General features: G+C 47.4%; 2 protein-coding genes across 3 annotated transcripts in view; both read right to left on the bottom strand.

Moving 5' to 3' along the window:
• Positions 1-1869: 1869 nt before the first annotated feature.
• Positions 1870-4436, bottom strand: RAP2C (RAP2C, member of RAS oncogene family). Its single transcript, XM_057383023.1, has 2 exons — positions 3934-4436; positions 1870-2189 (listed from the first exon to the last, which is right to left on the bottom strand). The coding sequence occupies exons 1-2, from the start codon at positions 4204-4206 to the stop codon at positions 1911-1913; spliced, it is 552 nt and encodes a 183-aa protein (XP_057239006.1). The 5' UTR covers positions 4207-4436; the 3' UTR covers positions 1870-1910.
• A 13285-nt stretch (positions 4437-17721) lies between these two features.
• MBNL3 (muscleblind like splicing regulator 3) overlaps positions 17722-26035 on the bottom strand; it is a 57633-nt gene continuing 49319 nt past the window's right edge. For both annotated transcript variants that reach the window (XR_008966438.1, XM_057383029.1), the window contains one exon: positions 17722-24813. The gene's annotated coding sequence lies outside the window, so the exon portion shown is untranslated. The remainder of the gene's footprint in view (positions 24814-26035) is intronic.

The following is a 26035-nucleotide window of genomic DNA, read 5'->3' as shown; positions in this document are numbered from 1 at the left end:
TAAATGTGCTACTTAAGGGCTAAATCCAGAGGCAGACAGTTACAAAGCCTCCCTYAGAAGCAATCAATTCCTGAACAATAAATTTCAAGGATGAAAGGCCTGATTTTGTCAGAGTTTAAGACAGTAACCTGCACAAGATGAACCATTAGTACCCCAGGGGATTGCCATGCCCTTTGGCATGATATTTCTAGTCCACATTATCTTGTTTGTGAAGCTGCCTTAGAAATAGCTSCAACATTACATTACGATACACAATTCAGGAYATTACCCCTGCAGCACTCAATCTTAAAAAAAGCATAGTAATTTCTTAAATTAATTTCTTCCTAGAACTCCAYAGACTTGGAAAGTGTGATTAATGTACTAGGAAAGACTTTATTTGCATTTTTCTCTGCTCCAAAACAAGAAGTTGGCTCACCTTTCAGCAAGCAAAACTCAAACTTACACACGCCTCTTACACAGTGACAGACGCCCTTCCTAATTTCACAGAACTGGAGATAAAAACATCTTGTATTATCTGTAGCATGACAGTGCTAGGGCCACAAGCACCTAAAATTTTATATTCACAAAGCACTTGATAACAATCTCAAAGACAAGCTTTCAGACTTCACTCTCTGACCTTGCACTCAAGATTAAAGAGGATACATGGTCCAAAGCTTCCAGTAATAACCTATTTTCCYTCTTGTCACTCAGACACAAAAAGCTCCTTTGAGTTAAGCAAGTTACTAACATGGCAGTGGGAGTCTGAGCCTCAAGCAGTGCAGCTGTCAGGAGGGGCAGCTCCTTCCCCTGAATTTTCATRTCCTCCTTCATTCCTGCACTTGCCCTCGGAAATCACAGCAAGCTGTTTGCYAAGACAGGTCCAACAGACAACTGGAGGTCTGAGGGACCAGCTGGCTGTACACAGAGTACACCAATGGTGCTTTGCAGCAACATTGATTGGAGTCAGTGGTGAAACCAGACCTGCAACAGCTACAGGGGAAACAAGAGTGTGGCAGGGTCCAGAACTATCTTATGGGAATGCACATGGGGGAGGAACAGACCCTTTCAGAGTCAGGTGAAAAAGGTGCTGAAAAACACGTGTGAAAGGCCAAAGGCAGCCGTTCTGAAGGAAAAAAGTAACAATCAAAGCAACACCTGACMCAGGGGAAGCTGTACAGAGGCCCCTCTGATCGCTGCACTTTCGTCACACCTYTTATGAGTCACTGGGAAAGGAGAGTTGTGCATTGGGAAGCCATTTTACAGTATGCTCTCTGCTCTGGAGATTTGAGATGAAGAGCACTTTGTGCACGCCCTTGACTATTACATGTGGGCTTTGAGCCACTTCTCACCACTCAGGGTGGTTCTCTTGCAAGAGAAACTTATTCCACTGATAAGGCAGAAGGGTACTCCAAGTGCAGCCAGTTTCTTTACCACAAAATCTTATTTCTTCTAAACAAGTTCCAAGTCTTCTCAGAAAAACTAYTGGGAAACTTGGTCACAATAAACCCAATGAACTCCAAGATAATTTCCATTACTTGAAAGTAATTCAGGTACCAGCTACAAGAATGAGCCCACTGCAACATCACAAAACATTATTCAGAATAACGTAACATCAAATACAGCACTGACAGTCAAAACAGGTGCAGATGAGATCATTCACTTTATGTCATTGTAAAATCACTGCACGCAAATGCAGCGTTCCCTGATGAATCCTACTGAGGTAACACAAGAAGTCCATTTGACTCAAATAACCATGTGCACAAGCTCCAATCTCCTTTGGAGGATGTCTGCCTCCAGGTTAGACTGCCTCATTTCAGACTTTCTGTCACTTTATCTCTTAATTAAACACCATGTTTGGGCACCTCAATTAGTTATGACTGCTCCACCAACCTGCTCTGTATGGCCATGGTTGAGGTTTTTCTTAATTTCTCTCACTGGACGATGCAAGTTGTACAACAYTGATCTTGTTTTTCAGGCAGGGAGGCATAGTTCATTTGCCTGACGATCTCAGCAAACAGTTCATCCACCATTGTTTTGCTCTTGGCTGACGTCTCCATGAAGGGGCAACCCCACTCCTGAGCCAGGGCTCTGCCTTCTGCAGATAAGACCTCCCTCTCCGACTCCAGATCCACTTTATTCCCCACTAGGATCAGAGGAACTTTCTCGTATCTCTTCACCCGGACAATCTGGTCCCTCATCGGCTTGATGTCCTGATCAAACAATCCAACTGGTTAGTACATGCAAGGAATCACAGGGAATTGCTACARAACCACTACAGAAACACATTTTAATAACCCTCACATGCAAGTGAACATTAAAAATACATCACAAGACTTCTTAAACTCATAGTCACATAGATCTAGAACTCAAGAGAAAATTTACTACCTATCACTAAGTTATTTTTTCTTTTATATAAATGCATACACACTTTATATAGAATTTATGTGCATATACAAACAGAAAGTGCCTGCTGTGCTCTCAGGCAGTCGGTTCWGCCAGAGGAGGACACAGTATCACTGCTCTGAAGGCTGGTTTCAGCTTTCTGAAGAAGTTGTCTCAAGTCTAAAGACCTGTAACCCTAGCAGGGGCATGCCATTACACAACCATTTAGGAAGTTTGTGCTTAGTTTACAGCTTGAGAAAGCCAGCAATTTAAATAAAGCCTTCTCACTCCTGGAATGCTTAGAATAATTCATTGTGAACACATTTAATCACATGTAAGTAACCAAATTAGATGTTGTAAAGAGATTTTATTACCTAGAGATGCATTTATTCAAGTCTGAGCCGACATGGGGAGTTTACATTTGAAAGTCTGAGTCAGCCTCCTCTGCCCCCTGAGTGTTTTAAGTTACTATCAGTACTACAAATTCTTGCATAGTTCTGAGACAAAGCAATCCCAGCGTTTGAAGTTTCCACTGTGTAAAGAACTGCAGAGTGGTTTACACCTACAGCCTTGAGAGCAAACACACTACAGACAGACGGGAATAATTAAATATTAACAGGGTGGATTACTGTACATCCATTCCTCAAATAGTGCAGGCTCACTGGAACCCAAAAAATCAGTGAAAATGAGAGCAGAAGCATCCCAATGTCACTGCTGTTGTTTTCCAGAGATAACCATGMCTTCAGTTTGCACAGGGCTGCTTCGAGGCCTCTGCTAAGATAACGTTTAGCCTTCAGCAGAAGCAAACAGTGGGGGTGTGCAAGGTCTTGCCAAGCAGCTGGAACACACCCAGCTCAGCAGCCCAAGCCAAGGCAGGAGTTGCAAATCCCTTCGCTGCACACAGTGCTGCTAAACTCACGTATTGCCCAAAAATAAAGCCCCGTTTCTACAGGCAGCTCASACCAGTTACTGGCTAAGATATTTCCGCATTTTGGAAAGTTTTAATAGTTTAATAGAAATCAAATCCAGACCCACAAATTATCGTGTGTATCTGGTTTTCCTCTCCAGTACTCCACCTACGCTGTGAGAGCATCGAGCTCATGCTGGACAGGAATATATTTTGGGGAGAGGGGGCGGAAAWTAGGAGCTCACTTAACAAGTCACAACTGCAGAACAATGAGACTCTCTTCAGGAGCAACTGCAGAAACATGCCTTTTAGGAAGGAGAGGGGGYTGGAAGGGGAAGTCTCGCTTTTAATATCGAGTGATTTCTTCACAAAAGGGGATTGCCAAGAGATTTCTGTTGGGGAAGTGGGGGCTGGTCATTGTTCTCCAGCACTGCGTGGGATTTAACAATGGTGGCACYCTGATCAGTACCTGCAAAGCAAGCAGTTTTCCATCAGGAAGCAGGGCTGGWAAACGCGCTTTCAAGCTGGGCATTTACACTTTCGGCCCTTCGGAGATAAAGAACCTCCACGCACACGTGGCTGCCCCTAAAACTTCCTCCTCGGCCCAGCGCCTTCCCCGGGGGAGGGACGGCTCCGTCCGAGGACGGGACGCCGGGCGAGGTTACCTGGAAGGACTGCTGGTTGACCAGGCTGTAGACGAGGATGAATCCCTGCCCGTTCTTGATGTAGAGGTCGCGCATGGAGGCGAACTGCTCCGTCCCCGCCGTGTCCAGGATCTCCAGCACCGAGGGGGACGAGTCCACCTCGATCTCCTTGCGGTAGAAGTCCTCGATGGTGGGGTCGTACTTCTCGATGAAGGTCCCGGTGACGAACTGCACCGTCAGGGCGGACTTCCCCACCCCCCCGCTGCCCAGCACCACCACCTTGTACTCCCGCATCGGGCCCCGCTCGCCGCTCCCCGCCGGGCCCGGGCCTAGGGCAGGCGGCACCGCGGCCCTCGCATAGCCCCGGCCCGCCTCAGGAGAAGGGCGAGGCCCCGCTGCTCCTGCGCCGTKCTGGGGGGAGCGAGCCCCCCGTCAGTGCCCGGCGCGGCCCCGGCCCCGCTGCGCTCCCTCACCGCCGCGCTCCCGCCATCGCCGCCTCGGCCGCGGGACCCGCCCGCCAGGGCCACCCCCACCCGGAAGGATTTTGCTGAGGCACCGGAGGCGGCCCCGCCCCGCCCCGCCGCCGYCCGCTCACTTCCGGCGTGCTGCGTCACGGCCCGCCCGAACTGCGCCCGGGGGGGCGGTTTTCAGTGTGGCACCGTGGCACACGCGTTGMTGGGGGACGGGTTTCAGTGTGGCACCGAGGCAGCCGCGCTGTGCTGGGGGACAGGTTTCCGTGTGGCACCGGGGCACATCCCTGGCCGGCCCCCAACATGGCGGCCTCGCGGTGGTGGGCGCGGCTGAGGGATCGCTCTGTGAGGGGCGCGCTGCTCCTGCTCGGCACTAGACAACTTGAACTCTTTAAAAAACTCCTCTGAGATCCCTGCTGGGCACAGCCCCGCCGGGAGGGGAGCCGGGCTGTGACACCGGCACGGCGGTTCTTCATCCCTGGGAGCCCGTTGGGCTGGTGACAGAGGGTCACCAGGGTGATCACAGGGGTGGAGCACCTCTAATATGAGAAAAGAGTGAGAGAATTGGGATTGTGCAGCCTGGAAATGAGAAAGCTTCGGGGTGATTTAATTGTCTCTTCCACTGCCTGAAGAGAGCTTACAGGAAAGACAGAGAGGGACTGTTTACAGATATATGTGGTGACAGGAAAGGGGCAATGGGTTCAGACTGAAAGATTAGATTAGATATTAGGGGAAAATCTTTACTGTGAGGTGATGGGGCCCTGGCACAGGGTGCCCAGAGAAGCTGTGGCTGCCCCTGGATCCCTGGCCGTGCCCAAGGCCAGGCTGGACATTGGGATTGGAACACCCTGGGATGGTGGAAGGTGTCCCTACCATGGCAGGGGTGGAATGAGAACATCTGCAAAATACCTTCTGAAAGGAATGAGAAAGGAGTGTCTTTACAAATACATTGATTCTAGGGGTAAGATAAGGCTGATATTAGGAGATAGAAAGAAACAATGGAAAGGATTTCCATAAGAATTCATTTGATTGACTTATTTTAGATTTTGTTAATGGACTATAAGAGCAGAGATATAGAGATGTATATTGAAAGGGGGCAATGTATGATAGAAAGGGGGGTTTTATTAGGTGTTTTGGGGAGCTTGTRCTKTKCAAGTACTTTAGTTAATAGGGAAAGAGAKAGGGAATTGTGGCTGAAAAATTAGGATAAAAAGAGGCTGTGTCTTCTATGAATTTGAGAGACTCCATGAAAAATGCTTATGACTTCTCTTTTTATTCATGAATAAAGTTGTAAGACTCTTCTGCCTTTTTTAGACATAAATTTCTAGCACTTGTAGATTAATTTTCTTAACAATTTGGGGGCTCGGTCCGGCAACCCAAACCACTCTGTGACCCTGTGAAAGCTCTCACCTCTACCTGCGAGGTTTATCCGGTGCCTTCACCYCTCCCCGGCTGCCACACGCTTTGGCAGAGCTTTGCCTTTGTCTCCTCGCTTTTCTCCGGATCCCTTTCCACGCCAGCCGTCCCAGAGTGGCCCGAGTGTCCCGGCTGTGCTCAGCTCACGGCTCCGAGCAGGGCGGACAGCAGGTGTCAGCACGGCACCGGAGCCATCCCTATCCCTATCCCCATCCCCATCCCCATCCCTGCCCGCCCCGAGCCTCCCCCGGCGATCGGAGCAAGTAAATAAAGAGAATCGATGTCTGTTTTCTTTCTAAAATGAAATCCCCCCCCAGCCGCTTCAGACCCAGCTCTGTGATTCCCACCCTTAGGAGAAGCTGCCCTCTAATATAACTAAATTTGTTTCTGCTGCTTCCTGCGGTCTGCACAATTTCAGCAGGCACGTGTGAAGTGCTGGATTTGTCCCTTTGCCCTCCGCATCGCCTGTTTGATTGCAAGTCCAGGGCAGACACAGAGCCTGGTCAAGGCTAAAACCGTCCAGAGGCACTGAGGAGGTGACTCTGCTTGTGGCTGGTTTCACAAACAGCTTTATTTTATTCATTTCTTTTCCATTTTATTCATTTCCTTTCTCTTTATCCATAGAGAGAGCATGTCCATTGTGGGAAGAGGTCACTGAGGACTTTTATCCTCAAATCTTGCTTAAGTTACACCAAATTCAATTCACTCTTCTTTGTTACATGTAAGTAAAAACCCCTCTCCTTGCTTTCGCCGTTGCCTCCAAAATTGTGTTGTCAAGTGAATCGCTGGCAGGAGGCAGACGTGCCTGGATGGAAGATTTTCATGTGGCTGGTGAATCAGCTCCAAAATGTAAAAAGGTGAGCATTAAAACAGGCTGCCTCCTACTTCAACCCCATTAGAAATCACGAGTTGTTGCAAAGTACCTTAATGCACTCAGGGTGCTYGGGATAAAGGAGAGCCGCGGTTGCTCCCAGAGGAGCTTCCCATCTAATTTTAACCATGACACAATCGGCGACAGTGACAAATGGGGGGAGGGAGAAAGGGGGCAAGGGAGGATGAGGGTGACAATAATGAGATTACACGGTCACTTAGGTTCATTATCTGCACGTCTTTGTGCCACTGCTGGTCCATTATGTTTGTGATGGGTGGAGGAATGACTGCGGGAGACGAAGGGGGCAAAGAGCACAGCGGGAGAAAAGCCAAATATATTTTTGTGCAATTGACTTTAACCAACAACGCCTTGCTCTTGGGCTGAGAGGAAGCCCAAGCAGGTGGCCACGGGATTGGGAAAATGGATTTTTTTACCTCCTTCAGTATCGATTTGGATTCCCAAGATTCATTTCCCAACTCACAGCATTTTATACCTGGGCATAGATTTCTGCAGCTGAAAGAGAAGGCGGATCTCAAAGTGCACAGGTTGTTCGTTATCCTTGAGACGAATCATTCCCTTGGTTAAACAGTTTGCACAGCTCTTTCACCGCCTTGTGCCCCGCCACATATCCCGAGCCACAAAAATAGCTGGTGATGTAAAAGGTTTTGAAACTCKGGATGRGAAGAGCTGCTTCTGCCATAAATGGCCAAGCCCTGAGCCGGCCAGGCAGGGCAGCTCCTGCCGATACCGCCCCTGCCACTCCCTGGCTGTCACCATCCCCTCCCGGCGAGGTGCGGCACATCCCGGGTCAAAGGCCTGATTTAATCTCTGCTGCCACTTTCTCCACGGCTCCTGCCAAGGAGAAAGGAGCAGGGCTCAGCCCTCGGTGCTGCCCCAGGAGGGTTTGCCCTTTCTCAGCAAAACAACCTTCCCAAATGAACATCCGGGCAGGATTCGATTGCTGCCAGAGCAGCTCTGTGCTGCTGATGGACTCAGCTGCTCTGTGCTCTGCCTGCAGCCAGCAACAATAAAGCAGGCTCTTATTAAATTAACCTGCTAAGACACAGATCCTGCAGGGATGTTCAGGGAACAGACAGATGGCACAAGCAAGGGCCAGGAATAATTGCAATCCCCATCTCACCAATGTGAGAGATGAATCCTGCCCGGTGCTGTGCCCAGCAGGGAGGAGGAACTGGGAGCAGCACCCTGAGAGGTGACAAAGGAGCATCTCTAAGCCGTGGGTGGAGTGAGGAGTCTGGAGCATGTCCTGTGGATGCCAGGGTGGGTCTGCACCACCCCCAGCAGCCAAAGCCTCCTCACTGCAGTCACAGCGTGGGCACTGCGCGGCCACCACCGCCTCTCCGTGCTGTCCCCGCTGCCACCATCGATCAACTCTCATTCCCTGTGTCTGCCCCAGCTGCAGRCCAGGCTCTCCTCTGCCAGGAAGCCTGCAGCAGGCTGCTGAGCCAGGGCAGCAGGSATAGCCCGGATTTCACCTCACTTACCGTCTAGCTGGGGACATCATTTGCGTAAATACATGCAAAACCAGCTTAAGACCCAGTGTCGTTTCTCCTTCSCCTCTTCCAGAGGTTTTGCTAATCCACTTATTGTGCCTTATGGTGTTCAGCATGGAAGCTGCAGGGCAGGGACAGGCTCCTCAGGGCTCAAATGACTGCTGGAGCACCGGGGGCTGATCGTTCAAGGCGGTGGTGTCACAACGGTCACGTAACTGCAGTGATGGCTTCTGATCTCAGCACTGTCAGGTTCCAGTGAAATGYGTCTTAGGGGCTGGATGTGTCCACCTGGCCCAGACTCCTCAYTCTGAACCTGCAGAGATACTTTTCTTTTTTGCCAGCTTTTCCTTCCAATATAGAGATGACTCAGAGGCAAATCCTGAAGACCTTTCTCAGAAATTTCTGATTTTCTGCCATCCCTCAGCTTTTAGTCATTACTTTCATAGCCACAAAAGGCATGATGGGGCTTCAAAAGAGGCAAAGGCCATTTTCCAAAGCAATTGCTGATTTGGAAGGAAAAGTAGGGCTGCACWGAAATATAATTGATACAACAAGGAGGCTGTTGGGATTTCTGGGAGGAGAAGCATCCCAGAGGGGTTATCGCCTCTGATGCTGCATCTCCTGCCCGCAGGATCAGCATCCGAGCAGGTCTCTGTGTCTCCGGGTGCTGATGAGTCACTGCTCCGTGCAAGTGAGCCGGAGGTGCAGCCAGAAATGAGGTTTCACGGGTCATTCCTCTTCCTATTTTCTCCAGACGTCGAGCTCTCTCCTCGTTGCCCTTCACAGTCCGAGCTGCTGTAATCCTTTCTGCAGTGCCTCCAGCTATGGCTCACCGGCTCTGGGCTGGGCTGCAGCTCCCTGGCTCCCAAAATTGTCCTGTCCTCCTCACACCTGACACAATGCCACCCTCTCCTCGGGTACCACACATTTGTGCAGTGCTGATGGGATGGGGCTGTCTTCAGATTTGCCCTTGTTAATCCCCAACACATGGGACAGCCTCTTCCTGGAAATACATATACATACATATTTTAAAATTTCTAGCCAACAGTAGAGTAAAACTGGAAATGCAGCTCCTTAGGGCTAAAGGCAACAGTGAACACATAAACCAAACCTGTTGCTTTAAACCCCAAATGAAAAGAAAGGAGGGGGGAAGTCAAATACTCTGTCAAGGTATATTTTTAAGATTTGTGAAAATAAAGCAATTTTAAGCTGGCGTTTTACAGAAAGGTACCCATTTGCTTTTAGAATTCCACGTGTTTTCCCTTTTTTATCATATTGCTGCAGCATTTGCAATTCAAATGCTACAGAAATGTGTAACCTTGCTCATGAAATTTGCTGGCCAAATGAAGCAGCCAACAATTAATTAGAGTGAAACCCTCTGCTTTACTCTCATTGGCGAGAACAAGAGAGAGAAAATGTGAAATTCACCCCAAATGGGGTATTGAGAAAATACTTTAATATGATGTTGATCTTAATAAGCAAAACCATTTCTTTCCTCCCTCTTTTTTAGTAAATTGCTTTTCACTTGACAATTTCCTCACAGCAAAGTGACAAGTATTATTCCGAATCGTTAATTCCTCCACGCAGGCTCTGGTGCTGAGCTCATTAAAGCGTGCTGAGTGCCCGGGCAGGCGCTGCCAGGTTGTGCGGTGACCTGAGACCAGAACAGCCACTGCCTGCTGCTGTCCCCAGCCCTGGGACAGGCGCTGTCACCGAGGCTGCTGAGCGCCTTGTCTTGGTGGCAGGACCTCGGTGCCTTGGGTGGGTGACACAAGGATGTTGCTGCTGAAATATTTGTGCCTCTTTCCTGGAAAATCACTCCTGGTTGGGATGGGATGCACAATACCCGAGTTGTGGCAGCACTCGTGGAATGTGGGAGATCCACTGCCCAGTGGGCARTGCCACCCTCACCAACTGCTGCAGAGTGGCTCCTCCTATTTGATTCAGAATGATGGAATATCAAATCAGAATATCATAGACCATCTGCCTGGCATGGCCCCGTTCCCCGTGCTGATGGCACTCACTTTTGCATCCACCTCTTCTCTCCAGCCACAGCAGAGGATGTGCAAACACAGCAATATCAGTGGAGAGTCCCTGTGACAGGCACATGTCCCCAAACGGCCACGCTGCACATACCTCTGGTGAGGGCAGGGGCACATCTTGGATGAGATGCTTCTGGAAGAGCTCAGCCWGAGGCCMGAGGGRAAGGCTTTCCAGAGCAGGGCAGTGGCAGAGCTCGGGCAGTGGGAGCCAGGCAGAGCTGCTCCCCGGGCTGCCTTTGCCAGCAGCCACAAACCGTCTGCAGAGCGGGAACACGGCGAGCTCACCATCAGACACTCCATCAGCCATCCTGTCAGGGGAGGCCGACCGTGCAAAGCTGTGTGTCCTCCACGCCAGAGCCTGTCAACTCAGCTGGAAAGGACACCTGGCTGCTTGGAGACAATCCAGGCACCAGCAAGGGTCTTCACAACACCCCGGAGAGCTGCAGCCTGGGTAACRTGTGGCATCCATCACTGTCATCCAAGGGAGCCAAACCAGCAGRACTCAGAGGCTGACTGCTCCAGGARCCCGGGAACCAAGGGGTTAAAGTGCTTGGCCAGGGAAGGTCCTGGGAGGAGAAGAGCACTGAAACTGTTTAATTAGAGTATTCATATTGGACGGCGTTGCAAAGCAGTTAATTTCTCAACTTGAAAAAAAACAAAATTAATATTTGCCAGCCAGGATCAGAAGCCGTGGGAGCCATTGACAGCTTCGCTGGGGCTCCTCGTGCTGGGGAGSACTCCAGAGGTCTCTGCCATAATTGCCTGCAGTCTTTAGTATTTTGTTCTGCAGTTTATGAACCTGCTGGAGCATTTTGTGGATAAAAGCCGGTGATCCAAACCCCAGATGTATTTCTGCTTTAAGAAGCAAGGAGCGGCTGCCCTGTACTGCCTTCTGACACTTTGGTGTTTCAAAGGATTTCCTAATTTGAGCAGCCTGGAGGGATCAAACCAATGGCTGATGGCAGCAAAGCGTGGCTCTGCCAGGCTGGTCCTCCCTGCCTCCAGGACAGGCATCCACCTCCCATTCCTGCACAGATGGACCAACAAACAAACAGCCCTGCACGGACAGAGCCACCGCTCACGCCAAGGGCCCGCTGCCCCACTGATCCACAGCCACGGGCACCTCGCTGCCAGCAGCCCCTGAGCCAGCCCAGCCATGCCAGGGCCAGGATGAGGATGCTTTTCCTTCTGCCTTGTGCCACAGTGGATCTGGACACAGCTCCCGTGTGGGAATGTGGGGACACTGTGGGAACAGTGCCAGGGCTCATCCCTAGGTTAGTCCTTGTCCATGGGCTGGCAGCTCTCCTTGCTCTGCTCCATCTGCCTCACCCCTCAGGCTTTTCTCATCTGCCTTTTTTGCTTTTCTAATCTTTTCTCTAATATTTAATCCCATGCCAAATTCTTCCCCATCCTCTTAAAATTCTGAAATTCTCTTAATTATTTTTTTTCCTCAGCTTGTCTGTGTAGAGAAGCATCTTGGATCACTCCGTGTTTATTCTTTGTACCTTGTGCCATCACTACATTCCAATCACTCAAACATGAGATCTTTGCATATTATTCCTGTGGAGACAAATTTCTGCATGTTCCCTAGAAAGAAAGTCATCCTCCATTAGCCAGGGCTCTGTGGTGAATGAGAGGGGGCGTCCCAGCAGGAGCAGAGGCAGCAGCACAGGRTGCCACCCCACACTGTGCCTCACCGATGCAGAGCCGAGCTGGGATTTCTTTCCCAGCAATGTCTTTGCTCTTGAATGGCCGTGAGTGAAAGGCTGTGACACCCTCCATGGGCACAGCACCAGGTGAGGAGGGCTGGCACACGGCTCCCTGTCACCCTCCCACCGCCCCTGGTGTCACCCACCGAGTCTCAGCATGATGGGAAGGGGAAGGAAAAAGCCACCTCCCCCTGTGCAGAGAGACATTGCGCCAAGAGCAGAGAAAATTGATCTCTGGCTGCTGMGCCTCTCTAGCACTTTGTGTTGCTGAAAGGAATAATCAAGGCCAGCCCTGGAGAAGGCAAAGGCGGAAAGGAAATAACAGCTTTCCCTGTCTGATGATTTCTCTCTGGGGTTGGGGCCCTCCCTTGGGACCCCAGGGGTTGTTTTGGGAGATGCACTGGGGCTGCTTTTGCTCCAGGGGCTGTTTCAGCAGCAGATGCACAAAAATCCCACAAAATTTTGCTTTTCCTGCTCACTCAACAGGCCTGAGGGAGACGGAAAGAGGCTGCCAGGGCTCCCAGCTGGGCCCCCAGCCAGGGGACGGCCACACTCACTCACACTGGGCTTGCCAGCACAGCACAACTTCACTCCTGCCCTTCATGCAGGGCTGGGACAGAAGCCTGGCTCTCTCTGGGCTGGGGCCCTGCCCTGGCTRCAGGGGCTGGAGTTTGGGGACAAGRGTCAAAGTGCCACTCATGGGGCTGAGCAGGGAGAGAAGGCTCCTCAGCTGCCCACGAGCCAAGGGCTGAGCTTTGCCCTCCACAAGAGCATGGGCCACTTGGCACAGCCACCTCCAGCACTGGCTCAAAATCTGGATCTAGTAGTCTGTTGCCCCAACAATTACCTGATTAATGGAGAAACCCACACTCAAAGGGGAGTATGGAGCAYACCCTGGGCTGGCCCAGCCCCAGCTTCAGCTACTTGCAGCCCAGGGGACACATTTCAGCCGGTAGCTCCTCCCAGCTCTGTCCTTGCCAAGCTGCCCAGGAGCCGTGGGCAGAGCCGTGGCAGTGCCAGGAACCTGCGAGCAGAGCTCAGGGGGGATTGTCACATCCCCATCCTGTCCCGGGGAACTGTCCTGTCACCTCAGCCCCAGGTGGGCGCTGCCAGAGGGGGATGCTCCATCATTCGGTGCCTGTGGAGGCTGCAGGAGGGGAGAGGCAGAGGAGGAGGAGGAGGAGGAGGAGGTGGCAGATCTCTCCGAGCTCCTGCCGGTGCTCTGCAGCCCTGTGCCAGGGCCAGGCTGGCGGTGGTGGGCGTTCGTGACTCATGATCCCCGATCTCCGTCCGATGACACATTGGCTGCCAGCAGGACGGGCCCCCCGCCAGCACAGCAGCCCTGCAGCCTCACGGGAGGGTGGCTGGGCTCTGCCAGCAGCTGTGCTGATGCAGATGGGCTGGGAGGGCACAGCTGCAGCCCTGGGRTGCACAACCTGAGCTCCCCCCTGGCTGGGTGGGTAACGGGGCAGAGCAGGACCCTCTGTCCCGATGCTCAGTGCGGGAGGGCAGGGGCAGAGATGGGACCTGGCCAGGGCTGAGCGCAGCAGGCCATGGAGCCAGCCCAGCTCCCTCACCTCCCACAGCACCCTCCCTGCCTGCCTGCCCAGGACCTGGCTCCCGGCACCGGGCCCACAGTGACAAATGCCGTTAAAACATTCTTTATTAAGTGAGAAATCTCACTGCRCTCCCCACGCCAAGCCCTAATACAGTGCAGACCTAAATACAGCACTAATGCGAAAGCTTAAAGGATTTCCCATAATTGAGCAAAGCTGGCAGAGGGGCAAGAGCCTGGCTGGGGGGAACTGCAGCCCACCTCCCTTCTCAGAATGGGCTACCCTCAGTCCAACCCCACTGGTCCAATGTGGCCACAGCCCCCACCCTCAGACTGTGCAATGTAGGAAATTAAAGYCTTCCAAGGCCTCATCCTGCCCAGCCCAGAGCCCCGAGCTGCCCTCATTACCCTCACCAAAATCCCCTTGATTTATGCAATAGCACAAGTAGCATCGTCATGTGTGACCTGTGTGTCACCCGTCCATCCTCCTGCTGCCAGCCCTGCTGGGCCCTGCCTGTCCCAAACCTCGCTGCGGGTCACGGCAGGGCTGTGGGCACATCCAGCTTCCAAAGCACCAGGGATGCTCTGGGCTGTGGGCACATCCAGCTTCCAAAGCACCAGGGATGCTCTCGGCTGTGGGCACATCCAGCTTCCAAAGTACCAGGGATGCTCTGGGCTGTGGGCACATCCAGCTTCCAGAGTACCCAGGGATGCTCTGGGCTGTGGGCACATCCAGCTTCCAAAGTACCAGGGATGCTCTGGGCAGGGGAGCGGCTGAGGCGGCACCTGCTGCTCCCACACACCCCAACATCACGGGGTGGGGGTGGCCACCAGCACCCTGCACCCCAGAGAATGAACGGCCTTACCTTTGCATCGCCCCTGCCTCGCACAGCCACACACGGCTCTGAGCACAGCGGTGACAACATCCCAATCTCCTTGCTGCCATGGCAGGGTGTGGCCCTCGGGCAGGCTCCTRATGGCTTTGATTCAGACTTCTGTTTCTGTGGGGGAAAGCAAAACACAGTTTTCTTCAATAAGAGTTTTTGCAGAAGCTTTGCAAAGCACACGCACCTTCGGTTCGGTTCAGACATGCACAGCCCCAAACAGCCCAGCACCCCTTGATGTGATCACCCAGAGCAGATCACCAGCAGGATCCCTTCCAGACATGCAGGGCTGGGGACAGATGGGGACATGGCCACAAAGCGCTCAGGGCCGTGGGGAGCACAGGACATGCGGGAGCTGCAGCAGAAGCCCTGCCATGGAGATGGGCTGTGTTTGGGCGCTGTGGAGCATCAGAGCAGAAACCGCATCGATTATTACAGACACAGCGGTGGCTGCGGAGGGTGGGAGCAGCGGCTCCCTCGGGAAGGCTCCGGTAACATTTACGAGCAAATAATTTACGGGAATCATGGAGCAAAGCAGAAATACCTCGGTGGAAGGCAGCTGCAGCTGTGAGGAGAGAAATGGTGCAGCAGCACCGAACCAGGGCCAGCTGGGAGCTGTCACCGGGCTGTCCCCMAGGGGCTGCATTTACACTCTCGGGTCCAGGGCAGATGCCAGGGCACATGCCTGCTAAACGGACTGGCAGAACCACCCTGGGAAAGGTGAAACAGGGAGGGAAGGACAAAGCAAACACCGTCCAACTGAGCCCAGCCTGCCTGGCACCCCATCAGAGCTGCTTGCCAGTGTGCCGCTCCTCCAAGCCCATCCCCTCCAGGCTGTGGCTTTTTCGGCTTCCCTGCCTATGGGCACCTCAGAGGTCTCCTGGCTTGCTCACAGGGATCCTGTGTGTGCTGCCATTCCAGAGATGTACCAGGGGCAGGTCCCACCACCTTGGTGCATTGTCTGCACAACAGCTCAGAGCACAAGTGACAGGGTACAGGCTGTTCCTCACACTGCCCTGCGCTCTGACCYAACCCCTCCTGGGGACAGTAAAGGGCTGCTTGTGTTGGAGAGATATTTTAGATACACAACTCACTGGGGATTAGCCAAATATTTCTCCATTCTCTTATTTCTCATAATAAATAGATCAAAATTACCTATTTATCCAGCACTAAGTCCAGATTGAATAAAAACTGGCTTTGGACTATCTGAATATGGAGCAAGTCTTGAAAAAGTGTATTTTTCCCATGTTCCCACTGAAGCTTCAACAGCCAAAGAGCTAAATGGAGATTTYTGTATTAAACTTGACTTTCCCGTACAAACAAACCCTAATGAAAAAGAAGATAGATGGGCCAGGTGCTGCAAGACTTCAAAATGACACATGCTGTAAATACAGTATTTTGAATAATTTTGCTCAGATCTTTTAATCCAACTCTGCCTATAAAGCACTTTACAGCAGCTCCTCCTGTAACTTCAGCAAATGGGCCCCAGGTAAAATCCCACATCCCTGGCCCAAGGATGCTGTTTGGTCTTGAAACAGTTTAAAGTYTGTTGTTGATGGACTGCCCTCAATTTTCGGTGCTAGTGTGGGACTACCACCCCCACTCCTCCTCCATGGGGGAGGYTTCTCCTGAGCAGAGCTGGTGTCTCCAAGCAGCCAAAGCTCAGACCTTCCCACAGCTCCRAGGAAAGCATCACTTGACAGCCCCTGTCCAGGGAAACAAAGCCAGACCAAAGCTAGCAATAAAAATTATGAGTAACCATTCGGGAAGGATCCCGTGCTTCCCCATCAACTGCCTAGAAAAGTTTCAGTTCCACTTTTTTTTGGATCTTAGAAACAATTCAGACATTTAAGTGTGCCATCAGACAAGGCAGGAGTCATTTATAGAAGAAAGCTCTAAGTGGCCTTGACACACAAATAGAGTCAATTAACCTGCAAGGAGAAGTCAGGGGAACAGGCTGATGAAAAAGCAGCGGTTACATAATTTGTCCTGGGCTCGGTCTGTCTGTTCTCAAAGTCAGCAGCTTGTCCTGCTGGGGATGAGGAGCAGTGTCTGCCCAGCCTCGTCTGGCAGTGATTCCTCCAGCAGCGCCTCCTGCCCCGAGCAGCTCTGCTGCACCCAAATTCCTTCACACACTTATTCTCAAACTCCTAATCCCTCCYGACTCCCAGGAATCAGATTTTTAAACTCCTTTGTGAAAATGGCCAAGGATCTGGTGCTGGCACAGGCCCCTCTAGCTGCACCATGCGGGCTCATCCGTCACGCTGGTGTCCCATCATGGCCTGGGTGACACTCACACGTCACAGGGGCAGTCACTCACATCCTTGAGACTCCCAACGTCGTCCTCTGCTGCCCACAAGCCAAGTAACGCTGTGCCCTGGGACAGCCACGTGCCCTGGCTCGGTGCCTCCAGCTTTAAGCCTCGATGGAGCAAGGGGTGACCTCAAGCCAGTTTAAGGATAAAAGCCCCTTTTCTGCAGTGCTATTGGTAAGAAGGTGGTGACCAAAGTGGCCATGCTGTTGAGTGATTTTCTTACCTCTAAATTATGCAATGTTACAGAAAGGACAAACGAGCTCATCAAGAAGCAATTTTCTCTTGCAGCAGCCCAGAGCAAGCTCAGCCAGGGTGGCTCCAGAGCATGGTGAGAGGCAGCCCCAGCCTGTGCCAGCTGGAGGAACGAGCCTGAGCGGGCAGCCCGGGATGAGCCGGGCACTTGGRAGAGAGCTGGGGACTCCAGGCTGCTGCCAAAGGGGAGCTCACTGTTGTATTATTGCACTGGGACGTTCAAAACCGTATCTGACACAAATGCTGAAAGAGAAAAATTAATACACACATCACTGTGCTACAAAAGCTGCAGGCCTTTGAATGGGAGTCGATTGATTCTTCGTGGTTATCTTCAAACGCACAGCTCTGATCTCCTCTCTAATCACATCACAGACAGGGTCAGAAAGGAAGCATGGAAAAATACAAACCAAGCAGACCACATCACATGTGTCTCCRAAGGTCTAAGGCATGAGAGAAACCAAAAGGCAGCATCTGGAAAGTTTTACTTTTTATTTTTCTAAAATACAAATGTCTGTCTTGTGTTAGTAACTTTAATATGATAGGCCGAATGCATCCRGTAAAAAGGAGGCACTGGCTACAGAATTCAAAATACTGAAGGTATTTTCTGGAAAGAAATTTATTCTGTTGATCTACACTTCAGATATAACATTGATTCAAATTCATTAGTTATTATTTTTACATCAGAATCTTTGAAGTTTGGGACTAATAAAYTGGAACTTGAAAAGTTTTTAAAGTAAACTCCTATTAATGTGTAGATATGGATCCATAAAAAACATAACCAAGAATTTTATACACTTTATTAAAAGATCAAAAAATAAACAATAACAATATAGAAGTAACATACTAAAATGAGTAGCATTATGCACATTTCTAAAGCACGTACAAGCACTACAGCAATATAATGTGGCAAAAAGAAAAATAAATTCAAAGCGTACACCCTGTTGGTAGCAGTTGAGGGAATGAACTATCCTGTTATGGAACTGAAATACTGCATTAACCTATGCCTGTCTGGATCCAATGATATTTTAATTTCTTATAATTCCACAGGGCTAAGTGTAATTGTTTGTATATATTTTCTAAACTATACCATTAAATTGATATCTAATGTTTCCCTTACTTTGTTTTACCAGAAATGCCTATGAAAAGAAGAATGTGCTTCAAAGATCTACTTTACACAGTACAGTATAAATGTTTTTATATATTTAAATTAAAAATTGACAATTTAGGAGAACATTCTCTCTCTGATTTTAGTGATTGCCTAAAATACAATTCTCTATTTATAAAAAAAAATAGTGATCTGTTGTCGGGTGATGTAATAAAGGGTGGGGAGTTGGTTCATTTTCATGATCTAAAATAAAAATATAATTAAAACAAAGCTAATTGGAAAGAAAAAAAAAATCCCATAATCCAGTCTAAGAATGGTCTTATCATCCCCTCATCTGCTAGGATACAAAAGCCATGGCAACAAAATCATTTGGCTTCCACCACTATCAAATAGCATCTGTGTACAGTAATAAAGAACTGGAACCTTGTAATTCGGTGTCAGGTAATTCTCTCTGTTGTGTGTTTGGAAAAATAACTTCATTTTATTTAACAGTTGTGTTATTTTGCATGTTTAAATATCTCCTTTGAGAGGCATATAGAGTTATTTTTGATGATAGAGGATGTCAGTAAAGATCACTAGCAAAGATTTTAGCAGTGTTGTCATGATCGTGCTCATACCCCAACGAAGTTTGACCAGCTATGATTCATTTCACATAGTGCAACATATTTTTCTCTCATAATCCTAGAAATGAGAAAGAGCTTGATTATAGAAATTGATTACGGCAGAGGGAAGCCTTAATCGTGTGGTGCCTTGAACTAGCTGATTATTTCATATTAAAATCTAGGTTATTATATAACACCAGAGAGAAAGATGCAACATCTGATTTTTCCTCATTTTAAAGACCCTGGGGCTGCTCCAGTTAAGCAAACGACCACTTGCACAGCCCCGTGGTGCAGAGTGGGCTGGCTGGGCACACGCTGGCATTGCCAGGGGTTGGGAACACTGGCCAAGGACCAGCCCTTGGGCTTGGCAACAGCTCAGACCTTAACTCTGGGCAGGCAGGGAAGGGTGACAGTGACATCAGGTGCCACCTCCCATCAGTTCTGCTCTGGAGGACTCAGTGCTCGAGTCAAGACCAGCCTCACAGCAAAATCAGCGACTTTTCTGAAGCAAATGTAGGGCTTGGGTTTTGCAAGAAAAATAAAAAAATAAACTTTAAAAAGAAAATCCAACAAAAACTGAAACTTGTTCCAATCAAAAATAAATGGGTCAACACAGGCGCTTCAGCTGCTCCAAAATCCCCTGGCACTGCAGAGCCCCAGCAGTACCAACACAAACAGGAGCAGAGGCTGCTCACTGAGAGGCCACAGCTTTGCTCTCCTTTGGGGCCAACTCCGAGGGGTTTGTTAGCCCCAGCCTGGAGCACCCAGCTGACCACACTGCACCAGCTTCCACCTCCCTGCCCCAGCACCACCGTGTGCCTCTCAAACCAACACCACAGCTGTCACACAGCACAAAGAACTGGTCCCAGACAATCCCAACCCATCCCTGTCCATCCACGGCTCACCAGCTCCTTCCATTTCGTTACCTTGCCCCAAAAGGTTTATTTTTTTTAAAAAAATCAATAAGTTGCGACATTTGAAATTCRCTCTGGGATTTAAAACACTCGCCACAATGACAATCACCTCCCACAGATAAACACTTCCAGCTAGAAATAGGATTAGGTGCTAGGAAAAATGTGTGTGTGTGCTGCCACGGACCTCCCRGTCCTAATAGGATTCACGGAGAACACAACCTATCAGAAACATGACCCGGGGTGTGTTTGAAAATGTAGGCTGATTAAAAAAAGTAATTTGAATCTTTGCTAGTGACCTTACTAATTAATTCCGCACCGTTTCCCATTCTCTGTGCTGCAGGTTGGAGCTGACCTGTTATCAGTCTGCTGTATAATAAGCTATGGCAAACTACAAAGCTTTTACAACAGCAAAGCAACATCATGCTTTCAGATAAGTTTTATAGCAAAAAACTCCTCCTTTTCAAAGCCTTAGTAATACCTATCTCTTTTACAAACTTTTCCTGTATTATTACAGACTTTTTATATTCAAAATAAGTTCCAAGGATTTCTTTCGTGGACTATGTACATAAGTGCAAAAAAGGTGTGTCTCACACATTCGTACACTAACTGAATCAGTTTAACTGCAGCATATTTGTATCTTCAACACTGTTACGGGGTCATTCCACAATATTTTTTTTTCTTATGTACAGTTTTTGCTAATATAAATTAGTATTAAAATAGTTATATGCTTAATTATTTAGCCCTGATCGTAACGTAATCGTGTGAGTGTTCAATTTCTGGAGAAAAGAAAATTGCAGGCAAAGCTACAGTACTGAAACGGATTAATTCTGAATTCCCACTGTGTGAATGGATGTGWAATGAAAGCAAGACCGGTCACTACGTTGTAAATACAGGCTGCCTTGTTTCTGAAGTGAAAATACTGTGGAATAACCCTTGCCACACAACAATTTCTACAAGCTATAAAACCTGACTCTAAATCCATGTGTTGTAAACTTCTTGACTGAAAAAGTGACCTTAAAGACACAAATTCAGCGTTCACATGGGACTTTGGGATTTTAAAAATATTCAATCATATCTTTATCTGACAGTATCGAACTGTACCTTTAACAAGCTCATACTGTTACACATCACTTTTAATTTACATGTGAAAATTTCACAAATAATGTATACAAAGGTAGCCATGTTGTAGTTTTGTTGCCATAGCAACAACAACTTAATATAATTAGTTAACAATGAATCTATCATTGTAGGAGTTACATACAAAGTTAATTTTGTTCTTAAACTGTAAACTATACAAACTAGTTATGGACTGTATTCTATACCTTACCATGCTTCAGTGTTGGTTTAGAATATAACTAAATGGGCTGAATACATGTATTAAAAATTTTAAACTTTCTCTAACTCTCCTTCAAAATTAAATTCATTAGTTACTAAAGATATCAAAAAAAGCAATAATGAAAACCTTAAAAACTAATGGTAGAGAAATGAAAATATATGACATGAATTAATGCATTGTAGCCTAATAACAATGAGTTGTAGCTCTATTTACATTTGGATTAGGCTATCAACTATTTTTTTTTAAAGTTATTACAGTCTTTAACATACAGTATATACTCTAAGGCCTTCAACAGGCACATGGTAAAATCAGGTCAATATCAAACTAAATCCATTCAACAGGAATGGGAAATTAGATTTTCCTCATAAATTTCACCTTTCTCAATTTTCATGTCTGTGAAATGTACAAGGGATAAACAAAAACGAGGRCTCCAGTTTCTCAATCGTTGTGTACCCGCGCGTCCTAGAGCCATTCCTCTACCGCGTGTCCCGCTCTGGCCACCCGCGCGCCCGGTCCCGGGGGCTCCGTGGGGTCCCCGGGGAGGTAACGGCTTCTAGAACGTTTGCGATGCAAAAATACACAGTCCAAAATCATCGGCTAAAAATTTCCAACTAAAAAACCACGGCTGATTGTGAAATCATGTTCCAAATTACTAAAAACACTGTATTTAACAAAAATAATCTTAATAGTTTTATGAATCCATTTTATTTTAAATCCCTCTTTTATTGTCTGCTTATGTTACAGTTTAGTAGTAGTACTTTTATTGAAACTACTAACAACCTTTTTTTCGTGAAAATGATCAATCTCAGCTTTCATTTTCCCTCTGCATGACCCGTTTTATCCAAGTTTCAGCATTTCTTGCATATTGTTTGCATAAGGCTGAGAGAAATGGACAAAGAGAAATAACTTTGGATAAATAAAAAATATAGGTTCATGGAAAGTGGGAAGCTTATAAAAATGTCACTAAAATTATATTGATTTAAACAAACTTACATACATCTCTTGTCAAATAAAGGATGATATTCATGCTTTTATGACATTTGTTTAGAGTCACTAACTAGCTCGGTGACTTTGTAATAGTCTATTTAGGAAATTTATAGTCTGGCGACTGTTTTTTTTTTTCTTTTCTTTCTTGAACAAAGAAAATTAGAGCAAGTCATTGCACAACTAGTTTAAATAGTGCTACCTCAAAATGGCATTTTTGCCGAGATTGTTTTGAATTTGGTGAAGTTTAGTGCTTCAAGCTTTTCTTTCCTTAAACTCATTTACAAATTAACTCTAAATTTGCCAGCAATATAAAAACTGTTGTGGCACCTAATATAACTACCCTGAACATCCCTCATTGGACCTCTTTAATAAAAAATAATCCTTAAACGCCTTTTTTTTCAGTGCTTTAAATGTGACATGAAAACAGCTGTATTCTAGGTTTACATTCTATGCACATCTATGCCAGATGTTTAAGTMGATAAATAAAATAGGAGGTTACATCAAAGTGTCAAGATATACAAAAATCCATTTAGCACTGAAAAAATTTCAACCTCCTTGAACTCATAAAGCCATACAAGCTTGAATGCATCCTTTCTGGCTTAAGAAGATCAGCTCTGTTCTTTGTTGAGGCACTGGCACAGGTTGTGCAAAACCCATTTTTGATACACAAATAATTTCAAACAGGAAGTACTCAAATCCACTTTTTCCACTAACAATGTTATGGTTCTGGGAAACAGAAACTCAGTGGTGAAAAGAACAGGTGTGTGGTCACCAATACAAATGAGAGTCACTGATTTCAGGCCACACCACCGCTTGTGAGCACGGATGGCTGGGGAACATCCACAGACACAAGCGACTGTCAAAACTCAGGGTCCATAAACGAGGTCTCAGGATTGKTTTTTTTCCCCACTCTATCAGGGTTTGGTTCAAAGTCTGCTGAATTGAACAAAAGGATTCCTCAAGGCCTTTTTGAGCTGGGCTCCTCAAAGGTTTGTGCTGTGAGTGAGTCTCCATGGGCAGATGGTCAGAGCCTGCTCTGGGGTGCACAGGCTGCGCCCCAGGTGCCCCTCCATCACTTGTAGCCCATRGAGATACACACCTAGCAAACTGTCTGTGCTCACACTGCACAAGAGGGGGCAATGAAAATCAAACCAAGGCCCAGGAATTGGGACAAGAGAAGAAAATTTGGTTGTCTGAATTTGGCACTCTACAGGACCACTGTGAGTTCGGGGTGGTCACCCCTCCAGACACTGTGAGCTGGCCTCTTGCTTGGTTTCAATGACCATTCTCTTTCTCCTTGTACGGAGTTGATGGATTTACAACAGCAAATCCATCTCTTGCATAACGGCAATGATACTGTAGAGCTATGACAGGGATGAATTTGGTGGTATCCTCGACCAAAATGCATTTCTGCAGCCAGATTGTTCAGCAACGCAGCATAACGACAGGCGGGGCTGTCCAGGGTGCACGGGCTGACGTGGTTTCATTCGTGCGTATGAAAAGGAGGTATTGAGAACTAGCCCTTGTTGTGCAGCAAACATTGCTCTTGATCAAGTAGAAGGTGCCAGAAAAAATCCACTGACCAACAGGAGCTCCATTAAGATGAATGTTTATCTACAGCAGAAAGCTTATGCTGAGCTTTTTGCTGCTTTGTTACTGCTGTGTTTGCTTTAAAGGGCCAGAGATCAAGAGGGGGTGGGAAAAAAATCACCCACTTAACAGAAAATGGTGATTAAATAAATGGGGCATGCTRACAAAATTTCAAGAAGAGACACATACAAGATTTCAGGCCGAAAWGTTTCAGCATGCTTGGTGGAGACAAGCCCCAGGACTTGGTGCTACCCAGCCTGAGCTGAGCCACAGCCCCGGGCCCTCCCCAGCCAATGGCTGGCACCTGCTCCTCTCCAATGCAATGAGCTTTTGCCCAACTGAAGCTATCTCACTCCACCACCATTTTTTTTGTTGTTTGTTTTGACTGCACCATGAGAACAGCGAGAGAGATTGTGCGCCGTTTGCAGCTGAGAATGCACTTCAATGGACAACAGAGCTGCAGAAATCCCTTGATGCTTACCCCTGTCCGAGCAAATTGTTCCTGTCCCCTTATTGAGCCTGGGCTTTTGTGTTTTTTTTTTTTTTTTAAAAGTTTCCAGAATCAGCTCATTGTATTGAAAGAAATACCCTGAACTGGACTAAAATTACAGCTGTCCTTTCATATCACTTGTACTAAAAATTTGGAGAGTATCTGAAGGCAAATTTTAAATGATAAAAGGAGCATTTAACATAAGCAACTTTAGCTGACATTAACAGTAAAATCCAGCAAAGGGCAGAACATTCCTGTGTCGTGTTTTTCAAGCACATAATTCCTGTTTCCCACAATAACATTTTTAGTAAAAAACAAACAAAACCCCATAAAACCTACAGTATATGAAAACTTAAGACATAACAATAATGAAAAAATGGTATTGAGTATACTTGATAATGATGTACACTTTAAAACAAATCAATAGACTATGATGTAAACAAAACAGTAAGATAACACTTTAAAAACAAGACAAACATTTATCCATCGATAGTATACAGTAAACCAACAGTCCACTGTGCAGATGCACTTATCAGGATGGTAGTCATAAAATGATTAAGTGTGTTAAAGTAATGTGTTATAAAAGTCTATTATAATTTCCTACTTGTATATCTCATATAACAGAGCGCTGTTTGTTAATTGTTTCTATAGTGCTTTTTTTTTTTCTTTTTTTTTTGACATTCCCATTGATCAGTTTTTGGTTAACATGTAGGCTGCAACAGGCTTACTGTAGAGGTGGTAGAGAACGATAGAGGGAAGAAGGGATATATACAGAAAGGCCATGCGCAGCTTCCCACCAAGAAGTCCTGGTGCTCCATAATTTTACTGTTCAGAATTTCAACATGGTCTGCTGCAAGGGAAAGAAAAAACAACAACAAAGAATAGTGAGAAGTTAATACATCTATATTTTAAAAGTCATTCTAATAAAATACATTTACATCCCCATTGTGTTACTCAAGAGGTTGCTGTTAGTGTGTTGCAGAGAGACATTTTATTCCATTTTCTGACGTAGGGTGAAATTGCCAATAACACATTTGGCATCCACTTAAATCTGCACTTAGGGCTTTCTCTTTCCCATGCACTTCACACACAATGACAAGACAAATAATGAAAGGAAGAGGTGGAAATAATAATCTGATTTTCGGATAGGATGCCAGGCAGAGGTTGACYAAGSAGAGGGCCAGAGCAATGCCCAATCCCTGTTGGCTCTTGTTTCCTTCAGACAGTCACATTAAATCTGAGCCTAAGGAGTCACAGGCCACAGGCAAACTGAGCCCAGAGATAAAACACAGACACAGAAACCCTGTGCTCAGGGAACTTCTTCCAGGAGCACACGGCCTGTTTTGGGATGCACTCACAAAAATCCTACACTGAAGGACCCAACAAAGGACAACAACTTGTCTCCTGCAGAGCTAGACTAACCAGCCTGGCTACCACAACTTCATCAACCATGGAGGAAAAGAAAAACATCTGTCAGAGCAGCAGACAGATGGGTGCTTCCATCACCCAAATCCCATTCAGGGAGAGTTTCCTGAAAAATGCTAAAAACAATCTCAAAAACTTCAAGATGAAGCTCTTCCAATTGGGTGGACCAGGCTGTTTTACCTGTGTTATGGAAATGGGTTAACATGAGAGRTGTCATGTCTGTCTGTCTGTTATTTGGAACAGCACTAGAGTCTATGCTGAACATTTTCACTGATGGGGATAGCTTGGTGTCACCCCTCATCAACAGGGTCCACAGCCACAGTGAGCAGGTCATGTATACATATGGTGCTTAATTAAGGTCAGCASAGATAAGGGCCACCACTGAGAAAAGTAACTTCTGTTGATTGCTAATAGATATCATTACGGAATTGTTTGCTAAATTAATTTCCACCATTTAAGTACTTTCCTGTAATGTGTGACCCAAGGAAGAAATGGGTTGCATATCTGCATATACTAAATGGCTGCTTTGAGAAAATCTGGTGACCTCTTGTTGAATTGGCTGAACTGCTCTTTACTCTCTTGGGGTAAAAAACCACAGTCAAGAACTGAAACCATCCAGGAATTTTAGCTCATGAAAATGAGCTAAA

Source organism: Malurus melanocephalus, unplaced genomic scaffold, assembly GCF_030028575.1.
Source record: "Malurus melanocephalus ecotype Western Australia unplaced genomic scaffold, MMel_1.1 scaffold_603, whole genome shotgun sequence".
NCBI classification, from domain to species: Eukaryota; Metazoa; Chordata; class Aves; order Passeriformes; family Maluridae; genus Malurus; species Malurus melanocephalus.
Note: the sequence above shows the minus strand (reverse complement) of the source record. Positions and strands in the feature narration are given on the sequence as shown.